The sequence below is a fragment of the Ipomoea triloba genome, chromosome 12, assembly GCF_003576645.1.
Source record: "Ipomoea triloba cultivar NCNSP0323 chromosome 12, ASM357664v1".
Taxonomy (NCBI): domain Eukaryota; kingdom Viridiplantae; phylum Streptophyta; class Magnoliopsida; order Solanales; family Convolvulaceae; genus Ipomoea; species Ipomoea triloba.
In genome coordinates, this window is record NC_044927.1 from 22,147,546 (window position 1) to 22,169,732 (window position 22,187).

Genomic DNA, 22,187 nt, shown 5'->3' on the forward strand with positions numbered 1-22,187 from the left:
AAAATGTTTATTACTTATATGAGAAAGTAATACTTTTACATTTTGATTAAAAAGTACTCCGTATTATATTTTTGCTCAAAAGTATTACATATTTCCTTATAAGTAACATACTTGCTAACATTACTCATAAGAAAAAATGTAATATTTTTAATGAAAAATGTAAAAATATTACATTCGTTCTTAAAAACATTGCATTTTCTTTTACAAGTAACAATCATTTTATTCTTAATTAGTATTAATTTTTAATATAAGTATTACATTTTCTTATTAATTCGACTTGAACTTATCCGTGAGATGTTCTGATGCTTTTTAATTAAATATTTTAAAATTTGTCCAAATTTACAATGCCGTTGAACTGTTGAAGACTTGAAGCCCGTCAATGAGCAAATGAAAGGCGAAATGGTGTAAGGTGACGGTGCGGTGTGAAGGGATCCTTTATTATTAAGAAAGATGATATGATGGAAATCTATCTCTTCTTCCGAGTATGTGAGTAAACCCTCGCCGGCAAAGGACCACAAGGAGGTTAATCAGCCTAGGTTGCCCATAACTGGGCGGCTTAAACCCGGGTGGCAGACGGTTTCGAACTCAAGACCTCACGGCCGCGAGCGTCTTGGTCTTGCCATTCATGCTGCCCTTACGGGCTATCTAGCTCCATTCTATTATTAGTGAAAGTTGTGTGTGAGAGAGAGAGGGCGGTTCCACGTTTCTGATTGTATTGTGATTAGTCAATGACTTAACTTTTTGTGCCAACCTGCCAGGTATGGGCTCCTACTAAATTTGTCTGAAATTTTAGAACGTGGAAAAAGTATTATACTTTGGAAAGTTTAGGTCAAATCAGATTTCTTAAAATCAATAAAAATATTTTATTACAAACTTAGTATTTGTATCTTATGTTATTTATTTAAAGAAATGTAACACTTTACTAGTGAAAAAAAATCTCAACTCACTACAAAAGATTTAACTTATCGAAAATTTCAACTAACTACACGCTGTATGGTCACAAACATTTTTTGTACTATACGTATTATGTTGTCAAAATTCAAAATTCAAACGTGTGTGTATATATATATATATTATTATTATTTTGCACAGAAAAATGCATTCTTCTAAAAGTTTAAGTATATGTTTCATCATTTGTGTTAATGTCTTGAGTTAGTATCTCATATGTATTTGTGGTAAATGTATATTAGAGATTTTTTAGAAAATAACTAAAAAAAAAAAAGAAAGAAGAGCAATCAAATGTTTGAAATAATTTCAATGGTAATTTAATTGGTCTGATTCAAGATAACACCAAAAATATTAATTAATTCTTCCAATAAAATTATTCCTAAAAAATATATTTCCCACAAGTATTTTTTCACAAATTTAATTGATGAGAAATAACAAACAATTTTGCCTCTCAATATGTGAAATCATTGAGAAATCTTAGTGTATCTTGGCCGAGAAAACATATTGTCAAACAAAAAAAAGAAATAAGTTATACTTCAGATATATACAAAATTACTCAATTATTGGCGTATTTATTTGTTCTTCAATCATTTTTGAAGCGGTGATTTTGATCCGTATTTGTTAATATTTGGTTAGATTTGAATGGAAAATTATTATTTTTTAATAATAAAAAAAAAGCTTAAAGGACATGAATAATATGAAATTTTAATATCCTCTTCTTCCACTTATATGAGACCGTTATTCCTAGTAAATTTTTAGCCCCAACTTGATGATAAATAAAGGTACGAGTTATATATATATATATATATATATATATATATATATATATATATATATATATATATATATAGGGTATGGTTCCCGTGCGAACGTGCAATCATACACCATTAGATATGCAAAAATGCACCACAATATATTTAAAAATATAGTTCCGTGTGTTGCATTTTTGTGGTGTATTTGTGCATTTAATTCAAGTATAATTATGAATACGTGGTGGTGCATTTATGCATATCTGGTGGTGTATGATCGCATGTTCCAAGGTGATACATTTTTGTGGTGTATTTGTGTATTTTACTTTGGTACATTTTTTAACACGTTATGATACATTTATGCATACATAATGGTGCATGATCGCACAGTTCGCATAGAAAAGTCTGTCCGCATTTGATCCGGTATGTGTATATATATATAGTGTCCGCATTTCATATCTAACCTTGCAATATAAGTTTTTTTAAATTAATTTTTCTTCCAAATCATATGAAATATTAAAGAAAATATCAAAACTATCCCATTATGAATAACATAAAAAAGAAAAAAGTATGCACTCTATATAGTAATTAAGAGATCGACTCTATACTTAAGTACAACTTAAAGGCTAAGAATATCATTTATTCAATATTTTAATCCTAATTAATATTTATTAGTGATTTAGTTATATTTATTCATGACGAGTTACGAGAAATATAGTATTACTCCATAGTAATTAGAATTACTATTTATTTATTAATACTCATTATTGTGGAGTATTATTTTAATGATAATGTACATTAACCAGATTTTATTCTAAATATGTATGAAATAAAATATTATAAACTTATATTTAAGATATGAAAGTCAACTGTAGTGGTCAAAAATCAAAATTTATCCAGAAGCTTCAGAAGCAGCCTGTTGGCTTGCGACGTGGTTGCGATTCGCAAACCCCGTTTGAAAAGTTTGCTTAGGTGGTCAGAGTCTGTACTTTACGACCATGCATTAATCATTCAGGTTATCACTTCCTAATTTACTATTTTTCTTTTCTTTTTTTGCGAAAAACTTAGTACTATAATTTTCTTAGTTAACACATTAGCAAATTTCATTTTTAGTTTTTAATTATTGCGGTATTATCATATTTAATTTAATCATATCTTTTCAATTTTGTCTTATTATATTCTTAATTTTTATTTGTTTGTCACAATTAGTCATATGTTTAAAAATTTGTCATTCATTGTTTAATAAAAAATGCTAACATTTAATTTTATCATTCAAATTAGAATTGAGAGCAAAACAGATTTAGGTGAATCTGCATATATATGCTAAAAGCATATTTGAAAAATCTCGTATGCATGCACATCCGCTAAGGGTGTGGATTCAACATAATTCGATATGCTAATAACATATTGGATGTGGACAAGGTGATAACTTTAAGTTTTAAAAAATAAAACAAAATTATAATGCAATATTTCAAACATTCAAAAATCAAAATCACAAAAATTTCAACCATCTTATTGCGAAAACAAAACAAAAAAACAAACAAACAAAAACCAAAACAAAAAAAAAAATTAATTTTTTTTAAAAAAATTAAATAATTAATTAAAAATTAAGAATGATTGATATATTAGAAATGAATATGAGTTGAAGCAAACTGACCCGAAGGAAGAGGGAGAGTCGCCTCGGGCAAGGTTGGCCCAAGGTGAACAAGTTCGAACCACGAGGTCGACAATGACTCGGGCTCACCCACTGTGATTGACTACAACATGGAGATGAAGGTCACAGAGAGGCTTAATCGGCAAAGTCGATCTTCGTGGTCGGCCCCCAATGTCTGCCTCTGGGGTCGGCCTCCTTGTTATGCCTTCGTCCAGTTGGACGGGAAAGTCGCCAGATTTTTTTTAATTACTTTATCTGAATTAAAAATATTTTTTTATTTTAATTAATTTTTAAATAATTACCAGCTACCTAGATGTTAATTGCACTTTAGTCTATAGCTGATAGCCTATTTGACCCTTATCCCTTACTATGGCAAATTATTGTATGGACCATGGTCTACATAGTGCTGCGTGGACCATAACAAAAAGTACATTTTATACATTATTCATGTAATGAATATATATTATACAAGTAATGTACTTTCAGTACTCAAATAATGTACTTTTTCTGAATACAATGTATATTTTTAATATGCTAAAAGTACATTATTTGTGTATTAAATATACATTATTTGATAGTATGGTCCACACATTTGTGTGGATCATGGTCAACACAATAACGATTGCCTTATTATTATGAAGGAATAAGAGTCAAATTGGCCACTGAATCAGATGTGTAAATGCAGTTAGACCATTGTAGTGAAAAATAAAAATAAAAAGTAATTGAACCATTTAACATTATAAAATGTGCAATCCACTCCAAGTGACTAGAAATAACAAGTTGACACATGTAAACTTTTTAAAAATAATAAAAAAATAAAAAGATCTTTGACAAAATATCAACTATTTTGATCGTAAACTGCTAGATCCATGAAAATTGTCTTGTTTCTATGGATCAGAAGACAATGAAAGTTGAAGAGATGAAGGCAGTCGTCATGATTGCCTTCATCCATTCTACCTCCTTTGTCTCTAGTTGAAAATGCTTTGTTCGTTTCGATCTTTGTCTCTAGTTGGAAACGCTTTGTTCGTTTCGATTGGAGACACCGGGGGACAAGGGGGGGAGAGAGCGAGAGGGGAAGGCAACTAACATGGTATGAAAATTGATTTTTAAAATTTTGACCATCACATCTCCTATATACCTTTACTATTAGTAATTTTTTATTTGATTACACACGTTTGACTTATCTAGTGTGTCAATTGCATTTTTTAAAAGTTAAATGATTCAATTAAATTTTTGTGTGTAATTCAGTGACTAAATTAATACATATATTTATTATAAATAATTAATATAAAGACTGATATGTTCTTACATAATAACATGAATCACGTTAATATTTTTTGTATGACTCCAATTTCTTTGCTATACAATTAATTTTTTACTCACTTCCAAATTCCATTAAATTGTACAAGTTTCAAAATGAAATGTCCAACTGATTAAAATATGAAGGCATGCAATAAAGTTTGCAAGAAGCCGAAAGCAAGAAAGTCTTGATTGTGGCTTTACGCTAGTTTATAAGAGCGGCACAAGAAATTGACTAAATTATATGTTCAATGGGCCGCGGGCAGCTCATTTTCTTGTACATCTGAGTAAAAGATTTTGCCCAACCTTAATGGACATGTTCTCCACAACATATTAAATAACCTTAAACTAACTATTTGACCTCGTAAAGTTTGTAACTATGAATAGGAGAAAATTTGAGTAAGAATATAATAATATGTTTTCACTTATTATGCACTTCAGAACTTATATTTTAATTAGTTATAAGGCCTCAAACCTATATTAAAAACTTGTTAACAAATGGCATTATTACTAGAATTTCGTGAATTTATGATGTTTTAGAGTACGCCGGTAAACCAATAGAACGCGTAGCAAATTCGCAATCATCATTTCTTGCGACAAAAAGTGAAATTGCCTATCTAAGAGACCTTCTAAATTTGTGGAATGATTAATTATAATGACTCAACTGACCAACAGAGATTAGATTTTTTCTTACTGTACACAAGGAGCCAATTCAGTTTGAAATATTGTCCCCACACTGTCGCTGGTGACATTCGATCATTGGTCTCTTGTGACAAATTTCACCCTTGTGAATAGTAATTCAGATACCAATGCAGGCAGCAATCATCTTTTCTGACGCCGAAGAAGGATGGAAAATATGTCTTGATAAATTGGTTTTAAAACAGTAAAAAAAAAATTACTTAATTGCACGATTTTATTAAGTTATGCTATACTAATATTATGAGAAAGTGGGTTGTTAATTTTGGTTGTGGGTTTAGTGCTTTACTGGTTAGTTATCTTAGAAATATTGCTATATATAGCATGTTAATTTGTATTGTAATTCATCATCAGAGTTAATTCAATTATGTTTCTTAATTGATTGTTACTCTTTTGTATTTTTTATTTTTTCTTTACTTCAAGTATATAGATATATTATATTTTAATATATCTAACAAGTTTGAGTATGTATACTGTAATTATTGTTTGTTTGTCTTGTTTCGTTAATAGTTAGAGGGTCAATTTGACCACCATCCCTAATTATTTTGATATAAATTATTCTATTATTTAGCATAAAATTTCAATCAACTCACAATTAATAAATAAAGGTTAGAAATGTTCCAACAGATATTAATTGTGATTAACCTGAAGGGTGTGGTTGAGTGAAAGGGACTCATTCATCGTTAGTCAAAGGTTAAGGGTTTGATCCTTGATTTTGGGTATGGAGTAACATTAAATCTTCAGGTCAGTTGTCCCACCCAAAAGAGCGCAATAGAGGTGCTTACAATATAATCCAGCGAGGGGATTATGTATTTGTCATGTGCATTTATCATAATTGAGAATTAATTTTGTCTTAAACATGGTGGTTGAGTGGGTCGAGCGCAAACTATATGCTGGGCTCTTGTCTAAATCATGTATTTACAATTAACATATTATGTACCTTTAATTAATAGATCATGTATCTGTAAATAAATTGAATGTATATAATATGTCTTTTTTTTTTGTTGCCCAAATGTATCCCTACAGCCGATAGCCAGAAGACTAATCTTCCGTCCCAACGATCAGCACACTAAGTGGTAGGGGACTAGTCAAATGATATGCTCCATTCATGTATATAATATGTTAGTTGTAAGTACATATATAATACATTCACTGCAACATATACATAGTTTATTAACTGCAGATACATAATATGTACATGGTCCACAATGCGCATAGTGGACCTTGGTGCATGATATAACTATTAGTGGATGGAGTATGATTCTCGTACTTAAAGATCACAAGTTTGATTCTTGTCAACGGTTCCTCGATCGAGCCATCACACTGGATCTTCCTAATATGAGATTTACTTAATATACACTCTTGAATAATGCAACAAATTTTTATCCAAAAAAAAAAAAAAAACACACAACAAAAAACATTGAGATAATTAAACTGTTATGCCTTAATTCTAAATCCGACAATGGACCGTGGCCCGTTACTATAATTTTTTTTTTTCTAAATAGTTCTAAAGAAATTTAATTACATTTCCTTATGTGGGCCTATTACGAATGCATGGCCCATTTAGCCATTTACTTTCTTTTTTTTTTGGTCATATTTTTATTTTTCATGGTTGTTTGTTTTAATTTTTTTTCATAAAAATATATAATTTTTCTAATTAGTAAATGATATGATGTGACAAAACAAATTATACATCTAATCTAAGAATTTAATAACAGGCAAAACGGTAAATAAACTTTTGAATTATTTAAAAATATGTGATTACGCTCTTAAACTGAAAGAGTTTCATAGTACCCTAAACAAGATATAAATTATGAGGAAATGATAAATTTTAAAATATAGTACAAGGAAGCGAAAAACTGCAAGTTTTAAAAAGAAGAGTTATGTAAATATATAGGATGTAAAAACATTTTCCAACACGTACGAAACACTCGTGTTTAAGAATTTTTGTGGAAGCTAAGATAGGAGACAATATTGGGTTTCAATCAAATTAGGTAACCTTCACAGCTTGTTGGAGCCTACGTGTTGACATTGGAAACCAAGTGGTAAAGGTCAACATTTATCAATGTCCACCTACTCTTCAACTACATTGCCCATCACTCTACAATGGGAAAAGAAATGTTGTCATTGTTATATTATAATTCGTTAATCCACTAAAGAGTAGAATTTGAGTATAATATACTTTATATAGAGATTAAAATACATATTGGATATTGCTTTTTTAAACACTTAATTAATACCTTTTACGATTTAATTATTGCATAGTTAACTTAATAATTTAGAGCAGTTGATAAGTGAGTTGTTAATACAACTGTAAGATTAAAGGTATGATCCTTGTAAAAGGTGCACAGTGTTATATAGCTCTAGGCCATTTTTTTTTCTTAAGTAATAATCAAGCTCTGCATTTGTGACTTGAGTTGAGTTTGGATTAATCTCATATTGGTGGAGATATTGAATGTGGTAAGCAAAATAAATAAATAAATTGTATCATTACTTATAACATGCATGACTCAATAAGTTATTTATTTATTTAACCAATGTATAGTACTTCGTTTATCTCATTTTACTTGCTATGTTTACTATTTATTGGTCAAACCAATTCTTTCTTCTTTTCTTACCTTTTTAGTATTTTTAATTTTGTTGTGTGTTTAATAGTATTTTTAATGTAGTCTCTAAATATGTTTATATACAAATACTAAACTTAGCACTATGAAATTTGAACTAAAAATAATTTCAGTCAAATTTCATTAACCAAACCAGACACATAAAATTTAATGGAGCCCGTAGAGAGAATAATATATTAGTGTCAAAACGGGCCAACCCGTCATGGCCTTACCCAGAAATGGGCATGGCCGAGTCGTTTTTAGATGGGTTATGATTTTCACAAACTTAGCCCATCAAATGGTGGGCTGGCGGGCTAAACGGGCTAGCTTGTCAGCCCACTTATTATTAGTTGTTTAATTTTTATTTTTTTTATAATTTATACGGAGTATGTTAAAATATTTTTGAAAAAAAGTATATCCCAAAATTCAAACATTTAAATCTAAATTAACCATTAATACTATTTCAGTATTTCCAATCAAACACATCAAATCCTTCCATCCTTGTACAAATTCCATGTGTGCTTATATAATTAGATTTTAGTTTGTATTTTGTAATATATAATTATAATTTTATTTTATTTATATTTAACACTAATATAGTTTACATGTAATATTTTTATTTCTGTAAATATAATATTATTAAGTTACAATGAGTGTCCTTAGCAAAGTTAACATAATTAGTCTTAACAGCAATTGATTATTTAAAAGGTTAAAAGTTTGATACCTGTAATAAATAATATTTTTAAATATTTATACAAATCCCAATTATACTAAAAATAAATTTAGATAAATTTGAGGATAGGGTGAAGTGTGAGGTGGCGGGTTATACGAGTTGGCATGTGGGTTACATAGGCCAACCTGAATAACCCACCAACCCCAACCCCAACGGGTTACTTGAACCGGGCCCATTTAATCCAACATAAAATGTTTTGGAATAGAGTAAATTTTTTATTTCCTACATAGGCATTGTTTGACAATAACGGTTAGCGGGTTTGACTAGTGAATTGTATTAATGACTTGTAAAAATGTATTTGATAAAATTATCTGTTTAAGATTAGCGATTAACATGTATAATAATAATAATAATAATTATTATTATTATTATTATTTTTATAAAAATTTAAAAATATACGGAGTATATAAAAAGGGAGCCGTGTTGGCTCTCCTTAATTGTACCACTTCTCTCATATCGGGTGGAGAAGTGACATTGAGGCTTCTCATAAAAGCAACCTCAAGTGTCCATGCGATGTGCAGGGTAAAATGTAATTTCATATGTCACCATTGACTTCATTGGACTCCAACCACTCTTTTTTTTCCTCAAATATGGAAAATCATCCATTTGATAACTAGAGGCATGAGCTAATGAATAGCATGCTCAGCCCAACAAAGTAAGCTAGGTTTCCACCCCAACTACTTAAAAAAAAAATAAAATTAATTCAATCAATGAAATTGCAGACTCACCCACTCATCTCATGTTAAAACCTAGATTTACCCCAAAGCATATAATCTAGAGTCACACTTGTGTGAGACCGTCTCACGGATCCTTATTCGTGAGACGGGTCGGGTCGGGTCAAGGCACCATACAAATGTCATACTTATATGCTCAAATATAACACTAATTAAGAATACAATTTTTGTTACTTATTAGAGAAAAAGTAATACATTTTTCATAATAAGTAATGTTGACAAGTGCCCCTCACTTATAAGGGCAAATATAATACTTTTGTGGAAAAATGTAATACTTTTAAATCGAAATGTAAAAGTATTGTATTTTCCTATAAAAGTATTACATTTACCCTTATAAGTAACAAAAATTTTATTCCTGATTAGTATTACATTTGAGCATATAAGTATGACATTTGTGTATATAAGTGTTACATTTGCATCTTGACCCAACCCGTCTCATGGTGAGACGGGTCTCACACAAGTTTTTGCCTATAATCTATAAATAATAAATATATTATTCAATTATTAGTTTAAACTTTTAGTTAAGACAGAATATATATCATTTAATTTGTTGTTAGGATCAAGTTAAGCTCAAGCAGAAAAAAAAGTCATAATATATTTATTTACTATGAGGATGATATTTTTTGAGAGATCTAACAAGTTGCCATGAAAGTCCACATTCAAGGTGTTGTGACGTGTGAGGTGTGGGATCATATTTGACGATGTTTCCTAGTAATTCAATGGTGATAAAAGGAAATCAAATATTCAATTTTATGTCTTAAAAAATCCAAAGAGAGAAAATAGCAATAAAACACAAAATTAAAATGCACACAAGACTCTCGTTAAAGTTGGATCATTAATGTAGTCTTTATGAAGGACTCTATATATATAAAAAAAAGATGATGATCTTTCAAACACTCTAAATCACACACACAAAATGGAATAAGTTGCAAGAGATTCGTTGTTCAATTATACTCACAAAAAAACATGCACCGAAGTGGCATTCCATTGCTGGACCATGAAGTTGCGACAACTCCAACAAGTTCAATTCAAGTTAGGGTTTCGAGTTACATACAACATCTCTATCCCAACTCATCACCACTTAGACCATATTAAGTTTGAACTAATCCCAAGGAACATGACGGATGAAGTAAATTTTGAGACGTACACCAATTGACCTACATGCTCCCAAATGTTTGTACACTAATGTACACAACAAGTTTAAATTTTTCAGACTCTACACCTTGCGATTGCTAACAAAATAAAACCTATGAATTTATTTTGCATTGATTAATCATTTGAAATGTTTTTTTTTTTTTTTTTGAAAACCAACCAAAAGAACTTCATTAAAGCAAATGTTTATTTAATTATATTTTCTTTTCTTTATTTTATGTTTCTCAATTCATATTTAATAATAAATACATGAAGGTTTTAGTATGAACTTGAGTTATATTGGATAATATCATAATAATACAGGAAGATATCAGAGCATATATATACAAATAGAATCCTGCTGTAACATAACAATCTACCCATCATACCTTGAAAAAACTTTTTTTTCATAAAGTGTTATGAACATGTGACCAAATAGTTAATGCACAACTACATATGATATTATCATTATTACAGAACGTTTCTAGACCAATATTTAAAAATATATGTTTTATTAAATAAAAATTTGTATATCATACAAAATAACAAATATTGATTTTATGCTATATAAAATTAAGTTTTTTTTTAAAAAAAAAAATTGAAGATTGAAAATTTAAGAGGTGAAAGCATTGAGTAGGAATGGCCATAACATTAAGGAGACGAGACGACCCCAGAAGTCCAGAAGAAGTCCATTCTTTCCATCAACACATCATTTTCTGCTCTCCAATTAAATACATAAAATACCAACACAAGATTTTTGTGCATTTGCGCGTATATATGTATCTATCTATATATACATATACGTATATACACGTTTAATAATTAAATAACGTGTATTTGTTGGGAGTCGGTAGAGAGGCTGGCTCATTCAAAGCTGATATTTTCTTCTTTCTTGGTCATTCTGGACACCAAGAACACAATTGCGCAAACACAAAACCTTGACAACGGAAAACACAAATAATTTAAAATTCTTATCAATCATCGCAATTTACTGGTAAATTCTCTAATTCTTGTCATTCAATTTTAGTGTTTTAATTTTCATGTTAGAATTTCTTCATTTTGTTTGAATTCGAGTCATCTTCCATTTTGTGGGGATTAATAATCGGCTGAAAAGTTTTTATTTTTGGAAAGAGCTTCGATTTTGGTATTTTGTATTTGTGGGGATTAATTATCCGCCGAAAAGGTTTGGTTTTTATGAAGAATTTGTGTTTGTGTTTTGTTTTCATTTTAATTGGATTTCCATGTAGCCTTGTGCTCGAAGCTTGGAAGATTCGGGAATTTTGATTTCCATGGCTTCAAGTCCCCGTGTTTATTCTTGACATTGCTTTGCTATAAATAATATTGAGTAATTAACAATTCATTTACTTCAGCTGATTTGAGCTAGGATTTTGTGTTTTTTAATCTTAATTAAGATGTGTAATTGTTAATGGGGATATGGTTTTAATCTCAGCTAGTTTTCCCATGTTTTGTTCTTTTGTTGTTTTGTTTTTCTTAGACCACAATCTACCGCCAAGGAACCAACTGAGCTACCCGTGCAATCATGGTTTTGTTTTTCTTTTCATGGGGGTGGGTGGGGCAGGGAGAGAGGGTGAGGGGTGGTGCGTCCTTGACAGAACCAGAAGCCTAATTTGATTCCTGTTTTGAACTGGGTTGATGTTCTAAACTTGATATGTAGATTAAACAAAGGGATTGCTTTTAAGTGGAGATTATGCTATTCTCATCTATAGATGAAAGATTCTTTTCTTTAAGTAGAGAAATAGTGGCATGCTGAGTAAAATTGATTGTTTGGTAGGCTATTTTAGGCTCAAATTAAAGAATTTATGGGTGTAGTTAAAAAAATGCCCTTTTCATGTTCTGGTTTTGCAATGTGCATTTTCAATAGAAGCTTTAAATTCTGCAATTTTTAAAAATTATTTGTTTTTGCACGTCAGTTGGCTTTTAGAATCTTCAATAACAATCTTTCTTATGCATTGATGATCTGCATGTAGAGGAGAATAACAGGTGCTCGTGTGTTTATTCCAGGTAAGTGTTCTTTCAAGCTGGAGATTATTTGCATACTTTGGTTGCCAGTATTGTGTGAGATGGCCCTCTAAAATCTAAATCATTGGGGTAAAAGCGATTGTGATTATATACTTGGCATCTATATAGATTGCCACAATTGCTTTGAGGTTTTTTGGATTTGAATGGCTGTTACCTCTGAAGAACCAACTGGAGAAAGCCCGACTGATGCATCCCCTTTGCTCATGGAGCACACAGAAAATTGTGAAAGCAATGAGCATGTTATTAATATAGAACAAAGTGGTGATCCTTCATCTTCAGACTCGTCTGATTCTGAATCTCCTCGTGGCTTGAGTTCATCTCGGCAGGATGATAGACCATCTGCGAGAAATTCTCAATCTTCTTCGTCAAACGGATCAAATTCTCAAAGTCCTTCAGTCACAAGGAGAGGCGAAGGATTTGGTCGTCATTGGAGCCCATTCAATACCGTTCTCTGGATTTCCATTGAGCTAGTATTCACTTTAGGGCAAATTACCGCAGCTGTCGTTGTTTTATCTGTATCAAGGCATGAAAACCCGCAAACTCCATTATTTGCTTGGGTTTTGGGTTATGCACTTGGATGTGCTGTGAGTCTTCCTCTTCTATATTGGCGATATCTTCATCGCAATCAGGCTGCTGAGAGGAGGTCAGCTCAATTTCGACAAGGTTCACGTCGAGTTAATTCCTCTTCGGATCCTAATTCTTACATAACCTTCTCCTTAACCCGGTCCTCGGAGGATGAAGGTGGCCGTAATACATCCGCAGATAATTGGAATGTGCAAAACAATGAAGCTCGAAATGCAAGGTAACTATCTGCTTCCTTATGATGCGTTATGATAAATTGGCTGATGTTTCTTAAGCGTTAATCTTCATCATCTGAATTCTGAATTCAATACATGCACCTTCACGATCTTTTTCAAATTTGTATTGACCTCAACAGAGTCGATATATTTCTGTGTTGTAATTTAACTATGATATCTCATTCATTCAACCCCAAATTTTTTTTTTCTTACCAGGATTGTTGCGTTTGTGGACCATTTCAAAATGGCCTTGGATTGCTTCTTTGCAGTTTGGTTTGTTGTTGGCAATGTTTGGATATTTGGAGGGCATTCTTCCGCTTCGGATGCTCCCAATTTGTATAGGTACTGTTATGCTCCTACGAATTCTTTCTTTTAGTTGTCCCGGTCCTCTGCCACGCTCGCAATGCTAACCCGCTTTTACTCGATTTTCAGGTTATGTATAGTTTTCCTTACCTTTAGTTGTATCGGGTATGCTATGCCTTTCATCTTATGTGCAATGATATGCTGCTGTCTTCCATGTATCATATCGTTCCTTGGCGTTCGTGAAGATATGAATGGAATGAGAGGAGCAACTGAAGAATCTATTAACGCTCTTCCTACACATAAGTTCAAGCTAATGAGAACTGTAAGCGAGATAAGTGAAGAGAGCGGGTCAGAAGTAGAAGGTGGTGTTTTAGCAGCAGGAACGGATAAGGAACGGGCCATATCGGGAGAAGATGCTGTAAGTTTGCAACTTGTAACTCACTTAATTTGATCTATACTTCGTCGAAGGCACTTTGTGTTGTTAACCACTTTTACCTTACCATCAGAAATTCTTTTACATTTTTCTATGCTCGAGGGACTTGCATCCTATTGTGTCTCTTTTTCCCTTTCCCCTAAGGTTTTCGTCTCTACAAATGTTCTTGGGAAAGAGCGTTTTAGTGAATTCTCGACTTTCAGTCAGATGTTTATCCCGTATTTTCATCATTTACTGTTAAGACGTCATATTCAACTGATGCATACTGAACTGTTACAGGTGTGTTGCATATGTCTATCTAACTACGAGGACAATGACGAGGTGAGGGAGTTGCCCTGCTCGCATTTCTTCCACACTGCATGCGTAGATAAGTGGTTGAAACTAAACGCGTCCTGCCCCCTTTGCAAACTCGAGATTGGAGCTGAGATTGGAGCTGAAAACGAACATTCTCCATTGGCTGCTGAAGCCAGTCAACAAGTGTGAAGGGCCTAACGATTTGGCAAAACTGATGCCCCAACAAGTGGGAAAGTGAAGCTGGCTTGCGGTGAGTGATAAGCCAACAACGACACGTTTCCTATTTGATTACTGCTGCTCCAGTTCTTGGCAGCGAAACCCAACATGTACAGTTTTAAGCTGAGACCAAGGTAGAAAGGCTTATGAGCAAAGTACTATTCAAAGTTAGAGATGTTAAAACCAGATATCAGGCTTGAAAGAAACAAAATGTTTGCACGCGATCTGAGTTTACCATCATCCATAAGTTCGATAACCCTGTAAATATTTTTTATTTATTTATTTTTTTTTTTTTTGGTTTTTGGAGATCAATGCTCTCTGTTTTGATGGCTTACTTTCATGGCTCCTCTGCATACCCTCTTCTGCATTCTGAGATTATCAATGAATTATTCAAGAAATTTTAGTTTCAATTGTTTTGAGCTGAGCAAAAGATTTTTGTGAAAGCAAAATGAAGATGCAGAAAAACTCTGGTCACTGATTGCTGGAGAGGTGCCATTGGTTTGATAGTTTCAAGAACAGTGTTACTTATAAGTAGATGATGACAGAAACCAGAAACTTGTAGGGAAGACAATACTATGGTCTGAACTTTTTTTTGTTTTGTTTTGTTTTGGTTTTTTTTTTTTTTTTTTTGGAAATAGAATATTTAAGAATCTAGTTCATTGTAATTTCTCAGCAATTAAAGGAACTCATTTTGTTTCCTGTTAGCTATGTATCCAATGGTAGACACCTTTGCAAAAACATATTAGGTCATGAAAAATTCTTATTTGTAGAATCAAACACTTACTACTAGATACTATTGTGTAGTTGTTAGTGTCAAATGCTTATCACTATTGCGTAGCTGTTAGCGTCACGTGTTGAATGCAGGTTAGCGAAGCTGTTAGCGCCACGTGTTGAATGCAGGTTAGCGCCACATGTTGAATGCAGGGTGATGGCAAGATATTGTTACAGCTGCCCAGATTCTGACTTTTCTAAGAATGTAAAATGTCAAAATGTTTATGCATAAGAAAAGGAATTGCTAAGAATGAGTCAACAAAAAGCTACAGCAATAGTTATCAACAGAAACTTTGTATAGTTCAACACTTCAACCACTTGCTATAAAATATGTACTCTGACTTTCAGCCCAGAAGACTATTCTGAAAAATGGAAAGTTGAAATATGAACCTGCAGGCATTTGAGGCACCAGATAAAGAAACAGCTGATGTACCATGAAGTTCAGCAAGAGAAATATGTTTTCCTGGAAAAATGTTTTTCTCATACTGTTTTGTTCTTGCTTTGGTTTTTGCAGTTCAAGAGATACCATTACAATCAATCAAACCTTGCAAGGATCAGAAACTATATTCTCAGAGGGCAACAGGTTCAAGATGGGATTTTTCAGCCCTGGAAATACTTCCAAGTATTATGTAGGAATCATGTACAACAACCCGTCAAATGCTGTTGTATGGGTTGCTAACAGAGACAAGCCTATGAATGACTCCAGAGGAACGATCGCAATCTCAGAAGACGGAAATCTTGTGGTGTTGGATGGACAGAAGACGAGAATATGGTATTCAGATGTTTCTGAACCTCTGTCGAATACTACTACTGCTCAGCTCATGGATAATGGGAATTTGGTGTTGAAAGACGGGTCAACTGGAAGAAAATTATGGGAAAGTTTTAGCAATCCTTCGGATTGTCTTCTTCGAACAATGAAACTTGGCACTAAAGCGTTGAGATCATGGAGAAGTCCCTCAGAACCATTTCCAGGGAGTTTTTCATTTGGTATTCAACTTCTGAACATTCCACAGGTTGTCATATGGAACAGCAGCGAGCTTTACTGGAGATCTGGTCCATGGAATAAGCAGATATTCATTGGAATATCTCAAATGGGTTCCTACTATAACAATGGATTCGATTTCACTACTGATAGTGATGGCAACACAAGCCTATCATTTGACTACAAAAATTATCAGTCTGAAAATCTTTACCTTCATTTGGGTTCAAATGGTTCTCTCTTGCAGACATATTGGGATCAAGGGAAGGAACAGTGGGAGGTGACATGGGAAAGCCATTCAAGCGAGTGTGATGAGTATGGCAAGTGCGGGTCTTTTGGAATCTGCAATCCCGGTGAGTTGCAGCAGGTCTGTTCTTGTTTGCGAGGATTTAAACCAAAACGGGAAGTTGAATGGGGTAATGGAAACTGGAGCAGTGGCTGCGTTCGAAAGGAAGATCTTCAGTGTGACAGAAACAACTCGGATGTTAATAAGAGCAAGAAAGACGGGTTTTTGAAGTTGCAGATGGTGAAAGTGCCAGATTTTTCCACTTGGGTGCCTTCTAGTCAAGGCACTTGCGAAACTGACTGCTCGAGAAATTGTTCCTGCCTCGCTTATTCATTCTATCCCGGCATTGGCTGTATGCACTGGACAGGAAGTTTAATTGACCTGCAGCAGTTTTCTATGGGCGGAGCAGATGTATATATCCGTCTGGCATATTCTGAACTCGGTACAAATTCTCTTTACGAATTACAAATACCAGTCTATTTGCTGATACTTTTATGTTCTGATGGGTAAGAATCTTCGATTATTTCAGACTTGAAGAAAGAAAGCAAACACAAAAAAGTCATTATTGCAACTGCAGTGACTATAGGCTTACTTGCCATTGCTATTTCTGCATACTTTTGTTGGCGTTGTTTGGCTAAGCACAGAGGTAATCTGTAATCTACCGACTCAATTTGATGATTATATGAACATTCATTTAAAGGCTTCTGTTCTTTTGAATCAGGAAAGAAGAAGCAGAAGCGCGTTATATATTTAGGTAAAACATCTTCACCAAACATGTCTGGAGAAGACACAACCCGAGCTAAGCTTGAGGAGCTACCGGTATTTGACTTCGAGATCATAGCAAATGCAACTGAAAATTTTGATCCACGCAACAAACTTGGGCAGGGCGGTTTTGGTCCTGTCTACAAGGTAAACACGGCTTTTGGCTAGTGACTATAATGGAAGATTGTCCTGTGCATAATGAAATTAGACGGGACATGTTTTATGCAGGGGAAGTTGGAAGATGGACAGGAAATTGCTGTAAAAAGACTTTCGATATACTCTGGTCAAGGGCAAGAAGAATTTATGAACGAGGTCGTGGTGATTTCTAAACTCCAACACAGAAATCTCGTTAGACTTCATGGTTGCTGCATAGAAGGAGGGGAGAAGATGTTGGTTTATGAATTCATGCCAAATGGAAGCTTGGATACTCTTCTCTTTGGTTGGTTAATAAACTGATAGTGATAATCGACTTTTTTTTTTTTTAATATATTTTTCGAAGTCTCAATTAAAAAGTGTTCATTTTGGTGGTGATCATTCCTTTCAGATCCTCAGAATGAAGAGTTTCTTGATTGGAGCAAGCGCTTTATGATTATTGAAGGAATTGGTCGAGGCCTCCTTTATTTGCATAGAGATTCAAGATTGAAAATTGTTCACAGAGATCTCAAGGCAAGCAACATTCTATTGGACGAACAATTGAATCCCAAAATTTCAGATTTTGGCTTGGCGAGGATTTTTGGAGGTAACCAGCATCAAGCTAATACACAAAGGGTTGTTGGCACATAGTAAGCATATATTCAAATTGTTTACTTTCCTTTGCTTGCTCACAGAACTTGAGAGCTCTATTTATTTGAACACGTTTTCCTGTACTGTTTAATGCAGCGGCTATATGGCACCGGAATATGCAATGGACGGAAGATTTTCAGAAAAGTCAGATGTCTACAGTTTTGGAGTTCTATTACTAGAAATTGTTAGTGGAAGGAAGAATTCTGGATTTTACCATGATGAGTTTGCAATAAGCCTTCCAGCACATGTAAGTTCTTTCTAATCCATAGGGTTGTAATAACCGGAACTACCCAGATTTAACGCGTTTTTCTTGATTCAGGCATGGAAAATGTGGAACGAAGAGAGGGCGGAAGAAGTGGTAGATCCTAGAATATATGATCGGCGCTTCGAAATGAACATGAAACGATGTGTACATGTCGGGTTGTTGTGTGTTCAAGAATATCCAGAAGACAGGCCTAATGTTTCCACTGTTCTATCAATGCTTAGCAGTGAAATTGCAGAGCTTCCTGGGCCTAACCAACCTGCATTTATTGGAAGGAAGAGCTGCCCTGATACAGACAGTTCTAAGCAAAGCAATTTGTCTGTTAATAGTACCACTATTACTGTTATTGAAGGGAGGTAATTTTATTCATCTGTTAATAGTACTACTTAATGATCATGAAGAACAGTGAAGATTTATACAAATTCTTTTAAGAAGGAACAAACTTTTAGAATTTGGATGAAATGATGAACAGCAGAGTAATGGAGAACACATTACTATGTAGCATTATATAGTTAAAAAAAAAAAAGACAGGGATTAAGAATTTGGTCTCTGGTACCTCAAAAGACACAAGCTCAACATGATGCTGCATTTTCTACTGTTGTTCCTACATTCTGAATCACAAATCCATATATCTTCATCTTCAAGTTCTCAATCTTCTCCACCAACACTTCATCTTTCTTGGATATGAGATCCAACCAGCCGTTTACGCGCTTCAGCTGTGAAAGAATGGCTGCAATTGGGCCACCAGCTTGGGAGCATTTCTGGAACACCTGAAAGCCAACATTAAGTGACTCTTCGACGAACTTGAGGAACCATAGCTCCATCTCTGAGAGCAGCTTCTTTGCAAGCTCCAGAGTCTCATTCATTCCCTGGCCCCTTATCCAGACAGAGGGAACCATACTGTGATTCTTGACAGATGATTTGGAAGGTTTCTTGGATGGGTTCTTGTCGAGTGTGGATGGAGGTTCGAAGTTCTGGTTTGTTAGGAGGGAGACGACTTCAAGATCAGTGGCCAGGGCGGCTTCAACCCAGAGCGAAGACGGCTTGGAATGATCAATGGAGATGTTTTCTTGAGGTTTTGCTGTGGAGTGGGAAGTGGTGATTGATTCAACAACTGAGGTTGATTTCATGACATCTTCATAAACTGACAAGAAGCGGTCAATTGTAGGCAAGGGGTTTTCAGGCTTTGAACTTGAAGAGAGATCAGAAAACATGCTGCAAAATTGAAGTTCCATTGTTAATGAAGCTCAAACATGCTGCTGCTATATGTAGATCAGAAAGCCATGGATAAAGTGGTTACCTCAAACCCCTTACAATGGACTCTGTGGCAAGAGCCTCCTCTAAAGCTTCAGCAGCAGCCATGGAAGCAGCAACTCTCCTTCGCATAGCCTCCTGCAATAACAATACCATGACATGCATCATTCAAACAGGAAATTTGCAGCTCTACCATGATGCAGTCTTTTTTTTCTTCATTTTTTTTTTGTGACTAAGAAAACCCGCAACAACTGCCTGGGTAAATTTCACCTTATGACCTTAACCAATAAATCTCATCTTAACTCTAATCAGTAAGGATCACAAAGAAGTAAACCAGTCAAGTTTGTCCATAACTAACCGACTCAAACAAATAGCTGTCATAATTTCTTGTTTAACCGAATTGTGCTAAATTCGTGCAATTATAGTCAATTTACTAACTAAAATACTAAATTCTATACACAAAAAATGTACTAACTCTTTCCCACAAAAGGGGAAATCCTTTGCCCAAAGGCCTCTTACTCCGACCTCACCCGACAAGATTGTGGAGGGGTAAATCAGGGCAAAAATGTATTGGCTCTTGTCCATACCTTTCCCAGTTTTGCAAGGTCAGAAGTGAGTGAATCCAGCGGAACACTGCCATCAGTCCATTTCTTCTCATGAACAGGGATGACCGGAGCCATGTTAGGCTTCTCCGGCGCCGGAAAACTTTCAGTAGATTTCACTTTTTCATCATTTGTACCGTCATCTTGACAAATACTTACATCGCTTAAACGCCTGGAGATGGCAGCCTGAAAAGCAACATAATTAGACCATTAAGGAAAGCATAAAAAAAAATCACAATTATCTTGTTACTAATCTGAAATCTGAAATTCAATTTGTTACTGTTGTTGTTCTTAGTTGTTGCAGTGAATTTAAATTTGGAAAGTGAATAAAAAGAAGAGAAAAAAGGAAACAAATTTCGATGGAAAAAGTTTGAAAAATTTGTCTTTGCAATATAATAAAAAGGTTAAAAAGCAAAACTTTACCTGGGTTCTCAGAATTGCTTGCAAATCAGGTTTATTCTTGGTTGGGACCTTCTCTTTGTGCTCCGACGATCCACCGGAGACTGCTGGCCCTTCATCCCAACTCTTTCTACTGGATTTACTGGACCCTACAATGGCCTCAGAAACCTTGGAAATTCCGGCGGCAATGGCGGTTATCTTCTTCTTCCCGGAGGAATCCTTAAGAGCACCGGACAACCTCCGGCCAGGCGAAAGCGACATCCTCCTAGACACCACCGGACTCGCCTGCCGTCTCCCGGATGTCGGTGAGGGTTGCCGGTATCTCGACGGGACTATAATCGCCGGCTCTCTAGAATTCCGGCGATTCTCCTCCTTGGCTGCCACGAGGCTTGGCACAACACACTTGGACGGCGCCGGTGAAGCTGACCTCTTCACTTTTCCGGCCGGCGACGGATCTCTCTCCACCACCGCCACATTTTTCTTCCCCGCAGATATTGACCTCTGTTTCACGGATCCGGGAGACGAAAACCTAGGAGGAACCGGAGCCTTCTCCGATGAAATTTTAGTCGAAACTTCATCCAAATCCACATTCTCCTTCGCTGCAAACACTTTCCTAGCCCCAATTTTATCCTCAGTCTTCCCATTCCCCTTCGGCTCGTTCTCGCTCCTCCCGTTCCTCGACAAATACGCCGCAATCGGATCCGAATCCGAAACCGGCTGAATAACAAACCCCCCGTTTTTCGCGGAAACGCGGGCAATTAACGCCTCGGGGGATCCAATAAAGGAGTGACGACCGGCAATAGGGCGGACGTTGACCGCGCGCGGGACGGGAGGGGAGTCAAAGACGAAGCGGTCGACGTGGACGAACTGGCCGAGCTGGAGACGGTTAGTGAGAATCAAATCGGTGTCGCGGTCGGAGAGGGAAACGTAGGTGGAATTCAGCGAGTCAGATAGCTGAACATAGAAGCCGTGGTGGGCCCATAGCGAATCGGAAGTGGAAAGCGCCGGTACGATTCCCACCACCTGGAGAAGCGGCGACCGGTGGTCGCCGGTGACCCTAACGTTGGTGTTCATCGACTGGAGAAGCTTCAGGAGGATACCTGGAGTAAGAGTAGCCATTTTTGCTACACTGTAAGGTCAGGGGGTGGGGTACTGAGTACTGAGTGTGAAGGAGAGAGATAAATGAAGAAGACGAGAGTGAAAAATGGCCGTTAGTGGATTTGAAAAATGGGGAGCCCGCCCCTACTTTTATTATTATTGTTATCATTTTAAAGTAATAAATTGTTTTGAATATTTGAAAATTTGTGTTCAGGTGGGGACGCCAGCGCATAGTAACGGCTACGGCAAATCAGCTAATGGGAGAGTGGATTACAATTTACATCCAGCATTTGTTAAATATTTATTACCATAAATAAATTTACCTGTACCCTCCAAGTTTTTTTTTTTTTTTTAGCATATA

The 22,187-nt window shown here is 34.9% G+C and overlaps 3 protein-coding genes across 4 annotated transcripts; 2 read left to right on the forward strand and 1 right to left on the reverse strand.

Moving 5' to 3' along the window:
• The first annotated feature begins 11,370 nt into the window (after positions 1-11,370).
• On the forward strand, positions 11,371-15,040 carry LOC115998118 (E3 ubiquitin-protein ligase At1g63170-like). Of its 2 annotated transcripts, none has more exons than XM_031237597.1 (5): positions 11,371-11,541; positions 12,536-13,389; positions 13,601-13,726; positions 13,817-14,105; positions 14,400-15,040. In XM_031237597.1, exons 2-5 carry the CDS (start codon positions 12,731-12,733, stop codon positions 14,601-14,603), a joined length of 1,278 nt encoding a protein of 425 aa, XP_031093457.1. In that variant the 5' UTR covers positions 11,371-11,541; positions 12,536-12,730; the 3' UTR covers positions 14,604-15,040. The 2 variants fall into 2 exon arrangements, with proteins under 2 accessions (XP_031093457.1, XP_031093456.1); XM_031237596.1 differs by having other exon boundaries at positions 12,570-13,389.
• Positions 15,041-15,490: 450 nt separating this feature from the next.
• On the forward strand, positions 15,491-20,035 carry LOC115998115 (G-type lectin S-receptor-like serine/threonine-protein kinase At1g11300). Its single transcript, XM_031237594.1, has 7 exons — positions 15,491-17,108; positions 17,196-17,312; positions 17,388-17,575; positions 17,657-17,867; positions 17,973-18,210; positions 18,308-18,458; positions 18,531-20,035. Exons 1-7 carry the CDS (start codon positions 15,836-15,838, stop codon positions 18,831-18,833), a joined length of 2,481 nt encoding a protein of 826 aa, XP_031093454.1. The 5' UTR covers positions 15,491-15,835; the 3' UTR covers positions 18,834-20,035.
• LOC115998116 lies at positions 18,954-21,941 on the reverse strand. The gene is made up of 4 exons (XM_031237595.1): positions 20,753-21,941; positions 20,315-20,515; positions 19,774-19,865; positions 18,954-19,688 (listed from the first exon to the last, which is right to left on the reverse strand). Exons 1-4 carry the CDS (start codon positions 21,845-21,847, stop codon positions 19,046-19,048), a joined length of 2,031 nt encoding a protein of 676 aa, XP_031093455.1. The 5' UTR covers positions 21,848-21,941; the 3' UTR covers positions 18,954-19,045.
• Positions 21,942-22,187: the final 246 nt, after the last annotated feature.